Here is a 19765-nt window from a genome sequence, read left to right on the forward strand (position 1 = left end):
AACACACCATAGGCCTTCTTCACAACCCTATCAACCTGGGTGGCAACTTTCAGGGATCTATGTACATGGACACCGAGATCCCTCTGCTCATCCACACTACCAAGAATTTTACCATAAGCCAAATATTCCGCATTCCTGTTATTCTTTCCAAAGTGAATCACCTCACACTTCTCCACATTAAACTCCATTTTCCACCTCTCAGCCCAGCTCTGCAGCTTATCTATGTCCCTCTGTAACCTGCAACATCCTTCCGCACTGTCTACAACTCCACCGACTTTAGTGTCGTCTGCAAATTTACTCACCCAACATTCTGTGCCCTCCTCTAGGTCATTTATAAAAATGACAAACAGCAACGGCCCCAGAACAGATCCTTGTGGTACGCCACTTGTAACTGAACTCCATTCTGAACATTTCCCATCAACCTCCACCCTCTGTCTTCTTTCAACTAGCCAATTTCTGATCCACATCTCTAAATCACCCTCAATCCCCAGCCTCCGTATTTTCTGCAATAGCCGACCGTGGGGAACCTTATCAAACGCTTTACTGAAATCCATATACACCACATCAACTGCTCTACCCTCGTCTACCTGTTCAGTCACCTTCTCAAAGAACTCGATAAGGTTTGTGAGGCATGACCTACCTTTCACAAAACCATGCTGACTATCCCTAATCATATTATTCCTATCCAGATGATTATAAATCGTATCTCTTATAATCCTCTCCAAGACTTTACCCGCAACAGACGTGAGGCTCACCGGCCTATAGTTACTGAGGTTATCTCTACTCCCCTTCTTGAACAAAGGGACCACATTTGCTATCCTCCAGTCCTCTGGCACTATTCCTGTAGCCAATGATGACATAAAAATCAAAGCCAAAGGCTCAGCAATCTCTTCCCTGGCTTCCCAGAGAATCCTAGGATAAATCCCATCAGGCCCCGGGGACATATCTATTTTCACCTTGTCCAGAATTGCCAACACTTCTTCCCTACGCACCTCAATGCTATCTATTCTAATAGCCTGGGTCTCAGCATTCTCCTCCACAACATTATCTTTTTCCTGAGTGAATACTTTAAAAACATTTTTTTTTAAATAATAAATTTAGATTAGCCAATTATTTTTTCTAATTAAGGGGCAATTTAGCGTGGCCAATCTACCTACTCTGCACATTTTTGGGTTGTGGGGGCGAAACCCACGCAGACACGGGGAGAATGTGCAAACTCCACACGGACAGTGACCCAGAACCGGGATCGAACCTGGGACCTCAGCGCCGTGAGGCGGTTGTGCTAACCACTAGGCCACCGTGCTGCCCTTCCTGAGTGAATACTGACGAAAAGTATTTATTTAGTATCTCGCTTATCTCCTCCGCCTCCACACACAACTTACCACCACTGTCCTTGATTGGCCCTACTCTTACCCTCGTCATTCTTTTATTCCTGACATACCTATAGAAAGCTTTTGGGTTTTCCTTGATCCTACCTGCCAAAGACTTCTCGTGTCCCCTCCTTGCTCGTATTAGCTCTCTCTTTAGATCCTTCCTCGCTTCCTTGTAACTATCAAGCGCCCCAACTGAAACTTCACACCTCATCTTCACATAGGCCTCCTTCTTCCACTTAACAAGAGATTCCACTTCTTTGGTAAACCACGGTTCCCTCGCTCGACCCCTCCCTCCCTGCCTGACTGGTACGTACTTATCAAGAACACGCAATAGCTGTTCCTTGAACAAGCTCCACATATCCAGTGTGCCCAACCCTTGCAGCCTACTTCTCCAACCTACACATCCTAAGTCATGTCTAATGGCATCATAATTGCCCTTCCCCCAGCTATAACTCTTGCCCTGCGGGGTATACTTATCCCTTTCCATCACTAACGTAAAGGTCACCGAATTGTGGTCACTGTCTCCAAAGTGCTCATCTACCTCCAGATCTAACACCTGGCCTGGTTCATTACCCAAAACCAAATCCAATGTGGCCTCGCCTCTTGTTGGCCTGTCAACATATTGTGTCAGGAAACCCTCCTGCACACATTGTACAAAGAACGACCCATCTAATGTACTCGAACTATATCTTTTCCAGTCAATATTTGGAAAGTTAAAGTCTCCCGTAACAACTACCCTGTTACTTTCTCTCTTTTCCAGAATCATCTTCGCCATCCTTTCCTCTACATCCCTAGAACTATTAGGTGGCCTATAGAAAACTCCCAACAGGGTGACCTCTCCTTTCCTGTTTCTAACCTCAGCCCATACTACCTCGGAAGAAGAGTCCCCATCTAGCATCCTTTCCGCCACCGTAATACTGTCCTTGACTAGCAGCGCCACACCTCCCCCTCTTTTGCCTCCTTCTCTGAGCTTACTAAAACACCTAAACCCCGGAACCTGCAACAACATCTATTGAAGGATCTTCTGGTCCCAGCACTGTCAATGGGTTTTCCCTTTATTCACACCCTCCACTGCCAGGTGACCCACAATGTTGGTGGAAGATCCTGTTAGTGGGAACAGCTGAAAGATTTGGCCAAGAGAACAATGGCATGTGCTCCTACATGAATCTTCATGTACGACACCCATAACACACAAGTAACTGTCAGATTTAACTTATTAACTTATTAAGCCTTCTTCCTCAAGTATATTTTACTATTCTTTTTCATTCAGCTATAATTTCTGATCACTTCCACATGTAGCAGATTTTCACTCCTGCTTCCTGTCTTGCAGCAACTTGCGTCTCAGATAGCTGGAGGTGATGAGAAATCAGGTTTGCGCGGCCATTTAGGAATGGTGCCTGGGTCTGTGGTAAGACAGTTTTTAAAATCTTTTATTAAGATAGGACTGCTTTGGTTACGGCACAGAATACATTGCACGATCTGTTCTGTGAGAATAAATAAAACTCGGTAAAAATGAAAAATGCTTTAATTATCTAATTATCTATGATATTGGAAACAAACCTTGTCAACCAAACACACAATATGGTTGTGGATGTGTACATTTATAAAAGTGTCCAATGTTGGAAGTCTTTGAAAATTTGTATATAAGCATTAGAAATGTATGAAAAAGTTTCAGAACCTTTTTGAAATTCATTATACCTGCAGTTGCGTTAATGTAATCCAGTCAGCATATATTATTACATGCAATATTAATGTATGATTATATCAAATCGAATATTCCTGCCAGTGGACAGTCATTCAAATCATGGTAAATATATTTAGATGGAGACATAAGAAGTCAAGAAATTTTGAAAAATTAGTCTGTAGCATGAGCTTTCCAAATATATATTCAAAAACCGCAATTAACAGAATACAACAATTAACAAGTTCATACCTTTCCGAAACAAATTTGTAGTGGGAGAAATTAGACTTAGTAGCATTCAGTTTTTTGGCACTATGCAGCCTCTTAATAGTCAAAAATGGTACATGAGATCGACATACACACTTGCAGTGGGAAATGCACTGGATACAGCCTTGGCAAAGGAATTTGTGTGCATAACTAATGATTGCTGGCAGTGTGCAGAACAGATTGTGAAGTCAATCAGTGTGCAATGATGATCTGATATCAGCGCTGCTGTTTTTGAATGCCACACTCCAAGCCACGTTCTGTCTTAACCTTGCTTAACTGATCATGATATTACAAGGCATGAAGGATCCACACCTCCATTTCCTGTTGGGCAAGTCCATGAAAATGAAATGAAAATACAGGAAGTTTGTCTTTTTACTGTATTTCTTGCAGTTTACTTCAAACTGGTGGTTTGGGCAGCCGATCAGGCATGGATGCTTAGCATTGTCAGTCAGTGAGGCCGCATACTGGGGCTGGTTTAGCTCACTCAGCTAAATCGCTGGCTTACCAAGCAGGCCAGCAGCACGGTTCGATTCCCGTACCAGCCTCCCCGGACAGGTGCCGAAATGTGGTGACTAGGGGCTTTTCACAGTAACTTCATTGAAGCCTACAATGAGCGATTTTCATTTCATTTCATTTCATACTTGCACTATCAGTGCAGCAGGAATAATCATTCCAATATTATTCTGAAGGAAATTTTGTGACAGTCTTTATTGTAATATTGGTTCTTTAGATGGCTGAATGAGGATGTCTTGAGACTTTTATGTTGAAACATGAACTGTTTATTTGTATGTTTGTATGTTCATTAGTCTTTATCTGTTTATAGACCCCAGGTTACCGTTTTGCATGGCACTGCTACCATGCAGGCTGGCTGTTTACAGAGTGATCTCTCTAGACTGTTCTCAGAGTTTATTACATCGTAACTCTACACATCATACAATAGACAGCACTATTCTCCAGTTCTACATTAACCTTTGCTCTGCCGAGCAACTTTACATTACAATGGCATGCAGACACCACAAGTCTCTTTATCATGTTTATGGGTCCTGCCGCAGCAAGTCCCTGACGTCAGTCTGAGCGGGTTCATTTATGTAGAGTGGAGAGCCCACCTCAACATTCAGATGTACTCATGACCAGAAAAACTGGCTTTAGATCAGGGAGGCATTTCCAGAAAAAGTGGATGGCCCATTCAAACAGAGGTGTTTTCCAATTGGAAAATTTAAGCTGCAGTGTCCAAAGTCTTCAGGGCTGGTTATACTATTCATATAGTCCATCAAAATTAAGGTCCACTGATTTCAAATCACAGGATTTGGAGGCTCTACCAACTTAATTAAGTTTAAATGACAATAAAAACTGAGACAAGTCTAATTCCTACCTTTCCTGCCATGGAAATGCTCTTACCAAAGTCACAACTGACATTTTAAGTGACTGAGACAAAGGTAAACTTTCCTTCCTCATTCTTCTCGACTTGTCTCCAGCATTTGACACAGTTGGCCACACCATACTCCTCCAGAGCCTCTCCACAGTCTGTAAGTTGAGTGAGACTGTTCTTACGTGGTTCCATCCTTATTTATCTAAGCATAGAAAGTGAACAATTTGCAATAGTTTATTTTTCTGTACCTGAACCACTACCTCTGGTGTCCCCCAGGGGCCATTCCTAGCACCCTCCCCCTCCTCCCAACCCTCCACTAATTCTCATCTACAAGCTTCTCCCTTCATGACATCATCAGAAGGCATGGTATTGTTTTTGAGAGCTGACAACATCCAACTTTACCTCACAATCATCCTCTCAACTCTTCCACTGCTATTATCAGACTGCTTAGCTGAAAAGCCCTCCAATTCAGTATTGGGCAGACAGAAGCCATTGTCTTCGGTCCCCACCCCAAACTCTGTTCCCCAACTAGTGACTCATCCCTTTCCATTGCCAGAGATTAAGCCAGTCTGTTTGCAACTTTGATATCACATTTGAACACAAAATGAGCTTCTGACATCATATTCATGTCATATCCAAGACTGCCTATTTCCACCTTCATAGCATTGCTTGACGTAATCCCATCTCAGCCACCTCATGCTGTAGCCCTCATATGTGCCTTTGATACCTCTCGGCTCGACTGTTCCAATGCATTCCTGGCTAGTCTCCCACATTTTGCCCTCTGTTAACTTGAGGTTGGTTTCAAATCCCTTCATGACCTTACTTCTTCCTACCACCACAAGCTCCTCCAGTTCCACAACCCTCTGAGATACCTGTGTGTGCTCCTCTTATTCTGACCTCCTGCGCATTCACAATCACAATTGCTCCACCATTGGTGGCCCTGCCTTCGGTTGCTCAGGGTCCAAGCTGTGGAATTCCCTCTGTACAACTATTCACCTCTCCACCTCATTTTCCTCCTTTGAGACATTCAAAGAACATTACAGCACAGTCACAGGCCCTTCAGCCCACCAAGCCTAACCGATCCAGATTCCTTATTTAGACCCACTACTTATTGTGCAAACAATCAGTATCCCTCCATTCCAGCCTGTTCATGTGTCTATCAAGATGCATCCTAAATGTAACTATCATGCCTGCCTCCACCACCTGCACTGGCAACGCGTTCCACCATCTGCGTGAGAAACCTTCCCTGCACATCAGCCCTAAACTTTTCCCCTTGAACCTTGAACCTGTGCCCCCTTGTAAATGAGTCATCCCCTATGAGGAAAAAGCTTTTGACTATTCACCCTGTCTATATCCCTCTGAATTTTGCGTACCTCAATTAGGTCTCCCCCAAGCCTCCGTTTTTCCAATGAAAACAATCCAAGTTTATTCAACTTCTCCTCTGAGCTAACACTCTCCAGACCAGGCAACATCATGGTAAAACTTCTTTGCACTTTCTCCAAAACATCCACGTCCTTCTGGTAGTGTGGCGACCAGAACTGCACACAATGGGCGGGATTCTCCCCTACCCGGCGTGACGGAGGGTCCCGGTGTAGGGGAGTGGCGCCAACCACTCAGGGGTCAGGCCTCCCCAAAGGTGGGGAATTCTCCCCACCTTTGGGGGCCAGCCCCGCGCCGGAGCGGTTGGCACCAGAAGACTGGCGCAAAAAACCGGCGCCCCCGGCAGCGGGGCTGGCCGAAAGGCTTTCGCCGGCGGGCGCATGCGCCGGCAGTGACGTCAGCGGCAGCTGGCGGCTGACATCACTGCCGGCGCATGCGCGATGTGGGGTTCTCTTCCGCTTCCGCCATGGCGAAGGCCGTGGCGGCCGCGGAGGAGAAATAGTGCACCCAGGGCACTGGCCCGGAGTCTGAGCGGGGGGCCCCGATCGCGGGCCAGGCCACCGTGGGGGCACCCCCCGGGGTTCGATCGCCCCCGCCCCCCCAGGACCCCAGGGCCCGCTCACACCGCTGATCCCGCTGTTCCAGAGGTGGTTCAAACCTCGGCGGCGGGAGAGACCTCCCAGCGGCGGGACTTTGGCCCATACGGGCCGGAGAATCACCGCAGGGGCCTCTCCGATCGGAGTGGCGAGATTCCCGCCACCGCCACTTCCTGGGTGGCGGAGAATCTCTGCCACGGCGGGGGCGGGATTTTCGGCGGCCCCAGGCGATTCTCCGAACCTGCTGGGGGTCGGAGAATTTCGCCCAATATTCCAAATGTGGCCAAACTAAAGTTTTGTACAAGTATAACATGATGCCAACTCTTGTACTCAATGCCCCGGCCGATGAAGGCAAGCATGTCGTATGCCTTCTTGACCACCTTATCCACCTGCATTGCCACTTTCATGGAACTATAGACCTGAACGCCCTTCTGTATGTCAATGCTCCGAAGGGTTCTGCCATTTACTGTATAATTCACATCTGAATTTGATCTTCCAAAATGCATTACTTCGCATTTGTCAGGATTGAACTCTACCTGCCATTTCTCTGCCCAACTCTCCAATCTATCTATATTCTACTGTATTCTCTGACAATCCCCTCCACTATCTGCAACTCCACCTGTCCTCTGCAAACTTGCTAATCAGGCCATCTACATTTTTCTGCAGATAATTTATATATTACAAACAACAGTGGTCCCAGTACTGATCCCTGTGGAACACCACGAGTTACAGATCTCCATTTTGAAAAACTCCATTCCACTGTTTCGCTCTGTCTCCTGTTGCCATGCCAGTTCTTTATCCATCTAGCTAGCACACCCCGAATCCCATGCGACTTTACCTTTTGTACCAGACTGCCATGAGGGACCTTGTCAAAAGACTTACGTCCATGTAGACAACATCCACAGCCTTTTCCTCATTAATTAATTTTGTCACCTCGTTAAAAACTCAATAGTTGGTGAGACATGACCTTCCCTATACAAAACCATGTTGCCTATCACTAACAAGTCCATTCGCTCCAAATGTAAATAAATCCTGTCCCTCAGTACCTTCTCCAAAGCTTCCCCACCACTTGCGTCAGGCTCACTGGTCTATAATTACCTTATAATCTCCACATCATAATTACCTGGATTATCCTTGCTTCCCTTCTTAAACATAGTGACAATATTAGCTATTCTCCAGTCCTCTGGAACATCACCTGTGGTTAAAGATGATGCAAAGATATCTGTTAAGGACCGCTATTTCCTCTCTTGCCTCCCACAGTAACCTGGGATATATCCCATCCGGCCCAGGGGTCTTGTCTAGCATAATGCATTTTTAGACACCCAACACTTCATCTTTCGTTATGCTGACGTGTTTTAGAGTATTCACACACCCATCCCTAATCTCAACATCCATCATGTCCCTCTCCTTGGTGAATACCGATGCAAAGTACTCATTAAGGATCTCACCCACTTCCTCTGACTCCACGCATAACTTCTCTCCTTTGTCCTGGAGTGGGCCTATTCTTTCACTAACTCCTTATAGTTGTATAAAAGGCCTTGGGATTTTCCTTGACCCTGCTTGCCAATGACATTTCATGGCCTCTTTTAGCCCTCCAAACGCCCCTTTGAGTTTGTTCCTACTTTCCCTAGATTCTTCAAAAACTTTGTCTGTTTTAGTTGCCTCGACCTTATGTTCCTTAAAACCTATCTTATTAACCAAGCTTCTGGGGCGGGATTCTCCGGTATCCAGTGGTCGGGAAGTACCAGCACCAAAGAGTGGCGTGAACCCCCCCCCCCCCCCCCCCTCCCCCCCCGAGGACTCCGCAGGGCGCCCTCAGAGCCAGGTCCCGCCGGTACAGACCTTGTGCAATTCACGCCGGCGGGAGTGGCCTAAAACGGGGGGTTGCTCGGCCCATCGGGGACCGGAGAATCGCCGGGGGGGGGGGCCAACGGCCCCCGACCAGCGTGGCACGATCCCGCCCCCACCAAAAATCTGGTGTCGGAGAATTCGGCAGCCGGTGTTGGAGAGCGGCGGGGCGGTATTCACGCGACCCCCGGCGATTCTCCAACCTGACGGGGGGTCGGAGAATCCCGCCCCTAATCTCCAAACCTGCTAGGGATTCTTCGATCCGCTTGTTGCCACTGCAAATGAGAACGGAGAATTTGATGTTCCAGCCAAAACTACAAACACTTTTAGCGGGATGGGAGAATCTTAGTCGTGATGTCTGAGAAGCCTGGCACTGATATCTCCTTCTGTGGCTCGGTACATACTTTGTTTCACAATGATCTTGTGAAGAGCCGTTGGAGAGGTTACATTAATGTTGCCATATAAAAAGAAGTTGTTGTAGTAGTCATTTCTCCAGTTCCACATTACGAAATATCATAATTTAATGTAGTTATACATGAGTATTTAGGCAGCACGGTGGCACAGTGGGTTAGCCCTGCTGCCTCTCGGCGCCGAGGTCCCAGGTTCGATCCCGGCTCTGGGTCACTGTCCGTTTGGAGTTTGCACATTCTCCCCGTGTTTGCGTGGTTTTTGTCCCCACAACCCAAAGATGTGTAGGGTAGGCGGATTGGCCATGCTAAATTGCCCCTTAATTTGAAAAAAAAATAATTGGGTACTCTAAATTTATATTTTAAAAAATACATGAGTATTTAGAATCTATATAATCCCAACAGTGCAGAATGAATTAGATTTGGCCCATCCAGTCTGCACCACCCCTCCCAAAGCACTCCAGCAAGGCTCACTCCCTTGCCTTATCCCCTTAACCCTGAGGTTGAGAAAATCCTCATATCACTCAAATTTCTGGATCTACGTGTGATGCAGGAAACAACTTGTTGCTGTACCTAATAGATTTCTGGGGTCATTCTCCACAAACCACGTGGAACATATATCTCAGTCACAATACTCTCTTATCTGCCCTAAATATTCACATCTCCAGCAGTTGTCCTGGAAATGGTAGCTTTGGATCTAAAGCCAGTGAATTTCCCTGAAAATTGGATTGACTAGATGAATCCTTATCGTAATAAGACACAATTACAAGGAAGATTATAAACCCCCGCCCATCATTGTCTTATCTGTTCATTGTGCTGCATCAACTAATTTAATGCCTTGCCACCAAATTTCCATCAGTTGAGTCCAGAATGGATCAGGCTGACTGAAATGGCTCACCCTTTGAATTAGCATAATCATTTATCAGCTACAGTTGTATTTAATTCTTCCTGGTAGAGGACTCCATTGCTGTCTTATAACTTCAGAAGACTGACAGATAAATAATCCAAATGAAGAATGCTATGGAAGTACTAACTTGTGTGATAAACCTCAAGACAGAATCAATACTAATTTAAGTTGTTTCATTCCTATTTATTGTTGTTGTTTTATTCCCCAGGGTGAAGTTGGGTCGAGAGGACCTCCAGGATCCATGGGACCATCAGTAAGCACTTTTGATAAATCTCATTGGTCTATTCCAATCAGTGACAGGAAGGGCAACAATTTATGCTTAGGCTGCCATGGATTCACTCAAGTTGTATTAGGGTTGTTTGAAAATATTGGGCCAGGTTTTCTGGCCCTCCTGCAGTGTTTTGCCATGGCGGATGGGCTCACCATTATCTAATGGTGAGAACTTCTGGTTCAATTATGATTGGAGAATAAGGGTATGGGTTTGGAGCGCTGTGCTTGTTGGGATGTGGTGGGGGGCAATGCAAAGACTGTGCTGTGGCCAAACAATTTTCCAGCCCTTCCCGCAAGCGGGACCTTCTGGTCTTCCAGGCACCAACCCCAACATGTGGGTTCCCCAGTGGTGTGGACAGCGAACAACGGAAAATGCTGTTGACATTGGCCGAACTGGAAGATCCCTCCGCCACCCAATGGTGCACTGACTTCACTGTTGGAAAACGCGTTGCGGGGGGAGGGGGAAATAGAAAATCGTGCCCAGGGCAGGATGAGCAGGAAATTAATTGAACTACTTCTGCTTTGTTGGTGTTATATCACCAGAAGTGCAGCAAAACCCCCATTTACTTGCACATTTCCAGTGATGTAATGGTAGAAGTGGGAGCAGCTCTGAGGAAGCCTTTAGTTGAAATAGATTTTCTTACGATGGGCAAAAAGCCAAATAGACGAATGCAATGGGAGTCCTCTTTCACGAATGTTCTTTCACTGGATCATTGTTATGTTAATTGTTTTAATACTTAATTATCTAGAACTTATATCTGCAGACATTTGGGTCTCAATTTCACTCAGACACTTTGGCCTGATGTTATGGGCCAGGGTTTAGAGAACCCCAAAGTATATCATGGAGTTCACCTGACCCACAGCTTTTACTAGATTGTGGTATGGGGATCACACGACCCACTCTACAGGAGTGGTACAGCAGAAACGGACAAGAATTTTTTAAAGCACAACGGTGTTTATTCTATGAACTCAAATTCTGCTTTTTAAAACATACAGTGAACATCTTAGTAACCATCAATTCAAATATAACCCCCAAAGAATACAACACTAAGTAATCCTGAATAACTTCCCAAACAACATCCAGAAGACAAAATGAACACCTTTTAACAGAAGCACGAGGTTTACATTCACTACTGAGAACAGTTATAATTCTGAATTCACCAAATGATCAAGAGATAGTCTTTTCATGACAGAGAGATCAACAGTACACCTGCTCTGTCTGGCTTCAGCTCCAACACTGAAACAAAACTAAAACACACCCTGCAGCAAATAGCCTAAAACAAAAGTAAAAAGCTGACAGACAGCCCAGCTCCACACACACTCTGACATCACTGCACTAATATGAGCAGCCAAACGTTTCTTAAAATTACATTCTCATGACACCTCGCCACAAGAAAAAAAATAAACCATCAACTTCAAGATGGTTTCATTTTTCACCTTTTCACTATCCTTTAAGAAATGCACACAGTAAATATACTTTATCGTTTCAAAAAGCAACACACGCAAACAGATATAATAATGTAGTCCATTTTTTTTCTTCTTCCTCCAACTGGAATCCTTCTCGATTGACAGTCTCTTTGAACAAGAAGGTCTCTGCACGATCCATCCATTTCTCTCTGCCTTGGCATGTCTCTTCAAAGTCAGATACTTTAGTTCAATCTGACCACAGAGTCCCTTGTAATTCTCCAACACAGGAGCAGTGGTTATCACAACTTTCAGGCAGTCAAATGCCTGTTGAAACTCTGCTGTTCGTCGAACTTTTCGACATTTTTTCAGCAAGTCCATCAGTGGAGCAATCACGCCACAAAACCTTTGCACAAATGTTTGATCAAATCCACTCATGCCACAAAATCGCATTATTTCCCTTTGTCTTGAGGGTATTGAAAACTCCTCAATAACTGTTGGTTTCACATCCCGTATGACCATTCTCCAACACAGGAGCATTGGTTATTACAACTTTCAATTTATGTGGTCCTCTTAACTCATGACCAAAAATTAGTTCAAAAGGACTAAACTTGGTTGACTCCTTAGGAGCATCCCTAATTGCAAACGGTACGAATGGAATTCCTTTATCCCAATCCTCTGGATATCCGTGATAATAAGTTCTCAACATTGTCTTTAATGTCTGATGCCACCTTTCTAATGCTCCCTGCGATTCTGGATGGTACACAGTTGATTTTAATTGTTTTATTCTGAAGCTATCCATAACTTCTTTGAACAATCTTGAGGTAAAAGTTGATCCTTGATCCGATTGTATTTCTGTGGGTAGTCCATATCTAGTAAAGAATTTAAGTAACTCCTCCATAATCTTTTGAGCTGTAATATTACGTACTGAAATGGCCTCTGGAAACCTAGCAGACACATCTATTATAGTCAAAAGATATTGATTCCCACTCTTCGTTTTGGGATGCGGTCCGACGCAATCAACTAGGACCCTTGTAAAAGGTTCCTCAAATGCTGGAATGGGCATTAAGGGTGATGGTTTTATCACTGCTTGAGGTTTCCCTATCACTTGACATGTGTGATATGATTGACAAAATGTAACTACATCTTTATATAGTCCAGGCCAATAAAAATGTTTTTGTATTTTAGCTTGAGTTTTCCTTATTCCCAAATGACCTCCCACTGGTACCTTATGTGCAACTCACAACACCTTCTTTCTATACGCTACCGGCAATACTACTTCATGAACATCTGCCCACTTTTCATCCGCCTGCATATGTAACGGTCTCCGTTTTCTCATCAAGACATCACTTTTACGGTAATAATACTCTGGTATACACTCCGATTCCTCTTCCGTATATGCTTTCTGATACATCCATTTTATTTCTATATCTTTCTGTTGTAACTCCGCTAATTTTCCTGAACTAAATATATCTGCCTCATCCTCCACCTGTTCTTGTTCTTTTTCAACCATCTGATCAAGAATGGTTTCTGATAATTGCACTTCAATCTCATCTTCACTCTTGATTTCTCCTTTTGTCTTAACCTGTGATTTTGCGACCTTGTTACCACACAATCCAGACAAATCCCAGGATACTCATCCTTCAAAACTTCAGTTGTCTGATTTTCCACTTGCTTATCAACCACAGCAGGCATCGTTCCTACATGTGATCCAGGTATATCATTACCCAAGATAAACTGTATTCCTGGACATGAATAGTTTCTCTATTACTCCTACAACCACTTCACCACTCTTCATTGGACTTTCCACCATTACCTTATATAATGGAATACTACTGCTCTCACCCTGAATTCCACATATTACCACCTTTTCTGGCAACATTCTTCCCAAACTACATAACTCCTCTTCTCTTACCATTAAAGATTGACTAGCTCCCGTATCTCTTAAAATTGTGGCTTCTTTACCTGCTCCTCTTGATACACATGAGTAAACTATACCCACACCAGTAAATTCTTTAAAGAAATCTGGCACCTTCTTATCAATCACCTCTTGATTAGGCTGTAATTTTTTTTGCACCTCCTTCACTTCACTTCACTTGGGCTTTCCTTTACCACTTTCACAAACCCCACTGTCTTATCCTGTTTTACCACATCAGCCTTCCCAGTGTTTTTCTTCAACCACCAACACTGTGACTTTACATGGCCGAGTTTATTACAGTGAAAAATTTGAAACTTTTCATGTTTCTTCCACCCTCCTGGATTTCTTTTTTAATCTGAAGTACACTCTCCTTATTATCTCCCATCAGATCACCTTTACTTTTACCACGAGTATTTCTCATCTCCCCAGTTTTTATCCCTCACAGGCTGAAACTGATGTTGGAAATCAAGCTTTGATTCATGAACTAATTCATAATCATCTGCCATATCTGCTGCTAATCTCACAGTTTTAGCCATCTGCTCTTCCACATGAGTTCTCACTACATCAGGAATTGAATTTTTTAACTCCTCCAAAAGTATAATTTCTCTGAGAGCTTCATACGTTTGGTCTATTTTCAAAGCCCTTATCCATCTATCAAAAGTACTCTGTTTGATCCTTTCAAACTCCATGTATGTTTGACCAAATTATTTCCTTAAATTTCTAAACCTTTGTCTGTAAGCTTCAGGCACTAGTTCATATGCACATAAGATGGATTTTTTCACCTCCTCATACGTCCCAGATACCTCTCCGGTAGTGATGCAAACACTTCACTAGCCCTACATACCAGCTTTGTTTGAATCAGTAATACCCTCATGTCCTGTGGCCATTTAATTTGTTTAGCTACCTTCTCAAATGAAATGAATAAGGCTTCCACCTCTTTCTCATCAACCTTGGCAATGCTTGGACATATTTAAATAGATCCCCACCAAGCCTTTGACTTTGACGCTCTTTTTCACTATCCTCATCACTATCATCCAACTGTACGTTTCCCTTTACGTTTGCCAATTTTAACTGACTGTCATGTTTCATGGCTATTTTCCGAAGTTCAAACTCTCTCTCTTTATCTTTTTCCCTGATCTGTATCTCCCTTTCTCTTTCATTTTGATCTGCTCAGGCTATTCTTTCTTTTCTCCTTTCTTCTCTCTCCTTTTCTTTTTCCTCTCTGTATCTCTCTCTTTCCGCTTTCTCTCTTTCTTTTTCCTCTTTCTCGTATTCAAGCTGCTTTAATTCTTTCTCATCTTCAAGTTGCTTAATCTGCAAGTGGACCTTTGTCATTTCTAATGAGTCAGACTGTATCTCAGGCTACTTTAAATGCTTAGCCACCACCATAATTACCTCATCTTTTTGCATTTTGTCAGGTAATCTTAGCTGCAATGTTTTTGCCAAATCTTAGAGTCTGCTTTTGGTCTCTGTCCATAAGGCACTGCGTGTGACCGTCTCCGCCCCCATAATCTTCTGAGCCTCTGAAACAGCCAGTATCCACAACACACTCCCTACTTAAAATGAAATATCACACCTGAAAAGCAACCATAATATGCTTACCCCTCATTACCTTTACGTTCACTGAGCCAATCCAATAGATAGCCTTTTATCCCCCTCGAGCCTACAGTTTGTTATGGGCCAGGGTTTAGAGAACCCCAAAGTGTATCATGAGTTCACCTGACCCACAACTTTTAATAGATTGTGGTATGGGGAGCACACGTCCCACTCTGCAGGTGTGTGGCCTGCAAAATATTTTTTAAAGCAAAACAATGTTTATTCTATGAACTCAAGTTAACCTTTTTAAAACATACAGTGAACATCATAGCAACCATCAATTCAAATACAACCCCCAAAGAATACAACACTAAGTAATCCTGAATAACTTCCCAAACAACATCCAGAAGACAAAAGGAACTCTTTTTAACAGAAGCACATTAGGTTTACATTCACTACTGAGAACATTTATAATTCTGAATTCACCAAATGATCAAGAGATAGTCTTTTCATGGCAGAGAGATCAACAATACACCTGCTCTGTCTGGCTTCAGCTCCAACACTGAAAATGAGACTAAAACACACTCGGCAGCAAACAGCCTAAAACAAAAGTAAAAAGCTGACAGACAGCCCCACTCTACTCACACTCTGACATCACTGCAGTAATATGAGCAGCCAAACATTTCTTAAGTCAGTGTCATGAGAATGTCACTTTAAGGAAACCTTTTGCAAATAGTAGACTTGACCTTAGCTGATGCAGTTATTTTAAACACACTGGGCAGCAAAACGATTGTGGAGTTGATCCTTGCTCCAAAACAGGAAAAGTGCCTTTAGCAGCTAACATGCCTGGTAGGTTTTTCTGCCAGATACAGCAGAAAATGGACCCCAGTACAAATCACCCATGCTGGAGAATTTAATGAAAAACATTTGAAAGTTGCTGGATGATACTTTACAGATCCTTCAACCTGAAGGATAAGCCCCACAGCCTTTAATGGCCAGTTACTGTGGGATATCATGGCTGGAATTCTCCACTGCGCTTCTCTATTCCCGCCAACAGCGCACCATCAAGAGAGGATTTCCCGGCGGCATGGGCGGATTCACTGCAAAATCCAAATAACAAGGCAGCTGCAATACATAATCTTGCCTCCAGCGAATGGCGCACTGCTGTGAAGCACGCGGCTGGAGAATTGGAGAATGCAGCCCCATATTTCCAACTGGTTGCCTGGTGGAATCCTCAGAGATGGTTAATACCGCTTCACAGCGCCAGGGACCCGGGTTTGATTCCCGGCTTGGGTCATTGTCTGTGCGGAGTCTGCACGTTCTCCCGGTGTCTGCGTGGGTTTCCTCTGGGTGTTCCGGTTTCATCCCACAAATCCCGAAAGACGTGAGGCGGGATTCTGCAAAAACCAGCGGGACGGGCAACTCCGGCGCGAAGGAGTCGGCGTCGGCTGCCCCGAAGGTGCAGAACTCTCCGCACCTTCAGGGTCTAGTCGGCGCCGGAGTGATTTGCGCCGGCCCTGGATCTGGAAGGCGCTTGGCGCCACGCCAACTGGCGCCGAAGGGCCTCTGACGGCCACGCGAGTTGGCGCATGCGCGGGAGCGCCAGCGTGTGCTGGTGTCATCCCAGCGCATGTGCAGGGGGGTTCATCTCTGCATTGGCCATCGCGGAGGTCGACAGAAACCGACGCGGAGGAATAGAGAGCCCCCATGGCACAGGCCAGCCCGTGGATCAGTGGGCCCCGATCGTGGGCCAGGCCACCGTGGGGGCACCTCCTGGGACCAGATCCCCCCGAGGACCCCGGAGGATGCCCGCGGAGCCAGCTCCTGCCAGTAAATATCTGTTGTAATTTACGCCGGCGGGACTCTCCGAAAACGGGCAGCCACTCGGCGCATCGCGGACCGGAGAATCGCCGGGGGGGGGGGTGGGGGCGCTGCCAAATCCCCAGCGTCGGAGAATTCAGCAGCCAGCGGGGGCGGGATTCATGCCGCTCCCCGGCCATTCTCCGACCTGGCAGAGGGTCGGAGAATACCGCCCATGCTGTTAGATAATTTGGACATTCTGAATTCTCCCTCTGTGTACCCGAACAGGTGCTGGAAAGTGGTGACTAAGGGCTTTTCACAGTAACTTTATTACAGTGTTAATGTAAGCCTACTTTTGACAATGAAGATTATCATAAAGATTATTATTATAACATGTCCTGCCATCTTCATTCATATATACTAAAGTCCCTCTGTTCCTGTGCCTCCTTTTGAGTTTCACCCTTTATTTTATACTATCTCTCCATATTCTTCCAGCCAAAATGAATTATCTCACACTTCTCTGCATTGAACTTAATTTGCCAGTTGTCTGCCCAATCCACCAACAAGTGAATGTTCTTTTGAAGTTCAAGACTATCCCCATCGCAGCTGGCAACATTTCCAATCTTCATCTCTGAAATTTTAATGAAATTCTAAGAGATATTACAGGACTGCACTCCTATTTACACTCTCCAATGCCCACTGACGTACAGGGGGGATTAACAAAGGAAACTAGGTCACCAGAAATTTCAGGACCGGGCAGAATTCATGCAAGTTGTTCCAGATTCAGGCCAATTAATGTAATCTTCATGGGAAATGTTAAAATCATTTATGCTTGGTCTAATTATTTGAATTCAAGGTGGGTGTAGACGGGCTCTCATGTTATGTCTGCTCTGGAAATAGATTTACATTGATACATGGATACATAGAAGATATAAGCAGGAGGAGGCCCATTGGCCCTTTGAGCCTGCTCCGCCATTTATCACGATCATGGCTGATCATCCAACTCAATAGCCTAATCTTGCTTTCTCCCATAACCTTTGATCCCATTCGCCCCAAGTTCCGTGTTTAATATAAGAATGCAAAAGAATGTCAAAAGCTGATTTTAACAGGCCTCGGATTTATTCCTTTCTAAAAATGATAATTGCGTGTAAGAATTTGGATAATCTTCTATCAATAATAGCTGTCAGCGTTGAAAATCTCTTTTTTTTAAAAGCAGGAAGCTCCAGGAATGACACAAACTTTACAAACTAAAATTGTACTATTCCATGAGGGTCCAGATGATCTGCTGTCAGTTATGTTGAGAGGCAAGAGTAGATCATGTTAAGGAGGAGTATAATAAAGTTTTTCAGAACAATAAGCAATTTTGAGATTGTATTAATTTTCCCGTTAAGGGCTTCAATTGGCCTAAGTGAGGGTGGGTCACCTGCCACCTATCCAGCAGTAGTGGCAGGAGGATGATGGGCACAGCACCTCTACCAACCTACCCAATTTTACCTTACGCCGATGTCCCAGTCTGCTCCCGGGATGGGCATAAAAGTTGACCTACAACATATTTAAGTGGAACCATTAAATGTTTGAAAAGAAAGAGGGATACAGGAAAATAAGATTTGAGTCAACAGTTGTAGCTGAAGTGCTATTATTTACATAAACATGCCTTCTGTATGGCAAATTGCATATTATGACTGTATGACTACAGAATATATCCCCTTTTCTTACAATGAATATAACCACGCACAGTAATTTTAACATACATATCAGCCTCTTCTTTCAATGTGCTTTTTTTTTGCTCTTGTATAATTAGGGCCCTAAAGGGGTGCCTGGCCCACCTGGAGATCCTGGTGACTTGGGCTCAATGGTAAGCCTTCAAACATTATCATTAAAATGTGTGTAATACAGTAAGAGTTCTTTGAAACCACTAACGTGGCTATTATGAGTACTTCAGATTCCTTTTTAAGTACACCCAGCTGTCTTCCAATATTGTGGATAACACTTCTTTTCTGTTAAATGGCAGGGTGCAGCTGGTAACCGTGGTCCTGAGGGGCCACACGGAAAACCCGGTGAAGATGTGAGTAGATGTTTTTATGCTTTTATTAAATTCCTTAAATGATACTGCTCTCAAAAAAGGAATAAGGTCCACGATGGGCCAGTGTCTTTTTTCCAGCTGCTGCACCATTTGCCAGACACAATAATCAATTCATACTACTTTGCACTTAATGGTTGATGATGTGAGAAAGGCTGCAAAAGCTTAAGTAAACTGATTTTTAAAAAAACATGAAGCAGCTTAACAAACAACTAGAAATCACTTGGCATTTCGAAAAGGTTTTGGGTACTCTAAGTCACCCTTCAGAATAGATAGGTGGGGGGCCATTTTCCGCCCATGTTCGCCATCAGCGAGAACTGCAGCGCAGATGCAAAATCTCACGATATTCAGGAAAGGTGAGATCTCGTTTCCTGATTTTACCCACCCCTCGCTGATATAATGAGGTTACGCCACAAAGGGCGAGAACCTCACTGTAATACATTTAAACACGCTTTAATTTAATTAACAAGCCCTCCACCATATGATCCCCTCTCATTGAATATTCATACATCTTTGACGTAATATCATGTCATCAGTGAGATTTACCACAGGTATATAAATGCGTGAGTCTGTCAAGCAGATCCATGGGAGCACCAAGGTACGTATAACCCCCGGAGGGAGAGGGTGCTTTGCCATTGCCTCCAGGCCCAGGTTGGCAACCCATATCCATCCAGCCCCTGTTCCAGGGTGGCCCCCTGGCTCTCCCCTGGAATGTGAGCACCTTAGCATTACCCAACTGGCACCTTGACAGTGCAATCCTGGCACCAAGGAAGGGTTATGGGTGGCTGCTGAATATTCAGTGTAAAGGGGCTTGTGGAGGCCTGAAGAGGGGCCACCCCCAGGGACCGCATAGCGTGATGTCCTCACTTGGGGGGGGCGTGGGGTACTGTCCATGCATGTGGGTGGTGTCATTGTGGGGGACCCACAAT

At 44.5% G+C, this 19765-nt stretch overlaps 1 protein-coding gene across 2 annotated transcripts in view; it reads left to right on the top strand.

The window, feature by feature from the left end:
- The window catches only part of LOC119961821 (collagen alpha-2(V) chain-like), a 313195-nt gene that overhangs the window by 161937 nt on the left and 131493 nt on the right, over positions 1–19765 (top strand). For both annotated transcript variants that reach the window (XM_038789187.1, XM_038789188.1), the window contains exons 8-11: positions 2704–2781; positions 10037–10081; positions 18558–18611; positions 18768–18821. In XM_038789187.1, the coding sequence (XP_038645115.1) occupies positions 2704–2781; positions 10037–10081; positions 18558–18611; positions 18768–18821 (231 nt within the window). The remainder of the gene's footprint in view (positions 1–2703; positions 2782–10036; positions 10082–18557; positions 18612–18767; positions 18822–19765) is intronic.

The sequence above is a fragment of the Scyliorhinus canicula genome, chromosome 2, assembly GCF_902713615.1.
Source record: "Scyliorhinus canicula chromosome 2, sScyCan1.1, whole genome shotgun sequence".
NCBI classification, from domain to species: domain Eukaryota; kingdom Metazoa; phylum Chordata; class Chondrichthyes; order Carcharhiniformes; family Scyliorhinidae; genus Scyliorhinus; species Scyliorhinus canicula.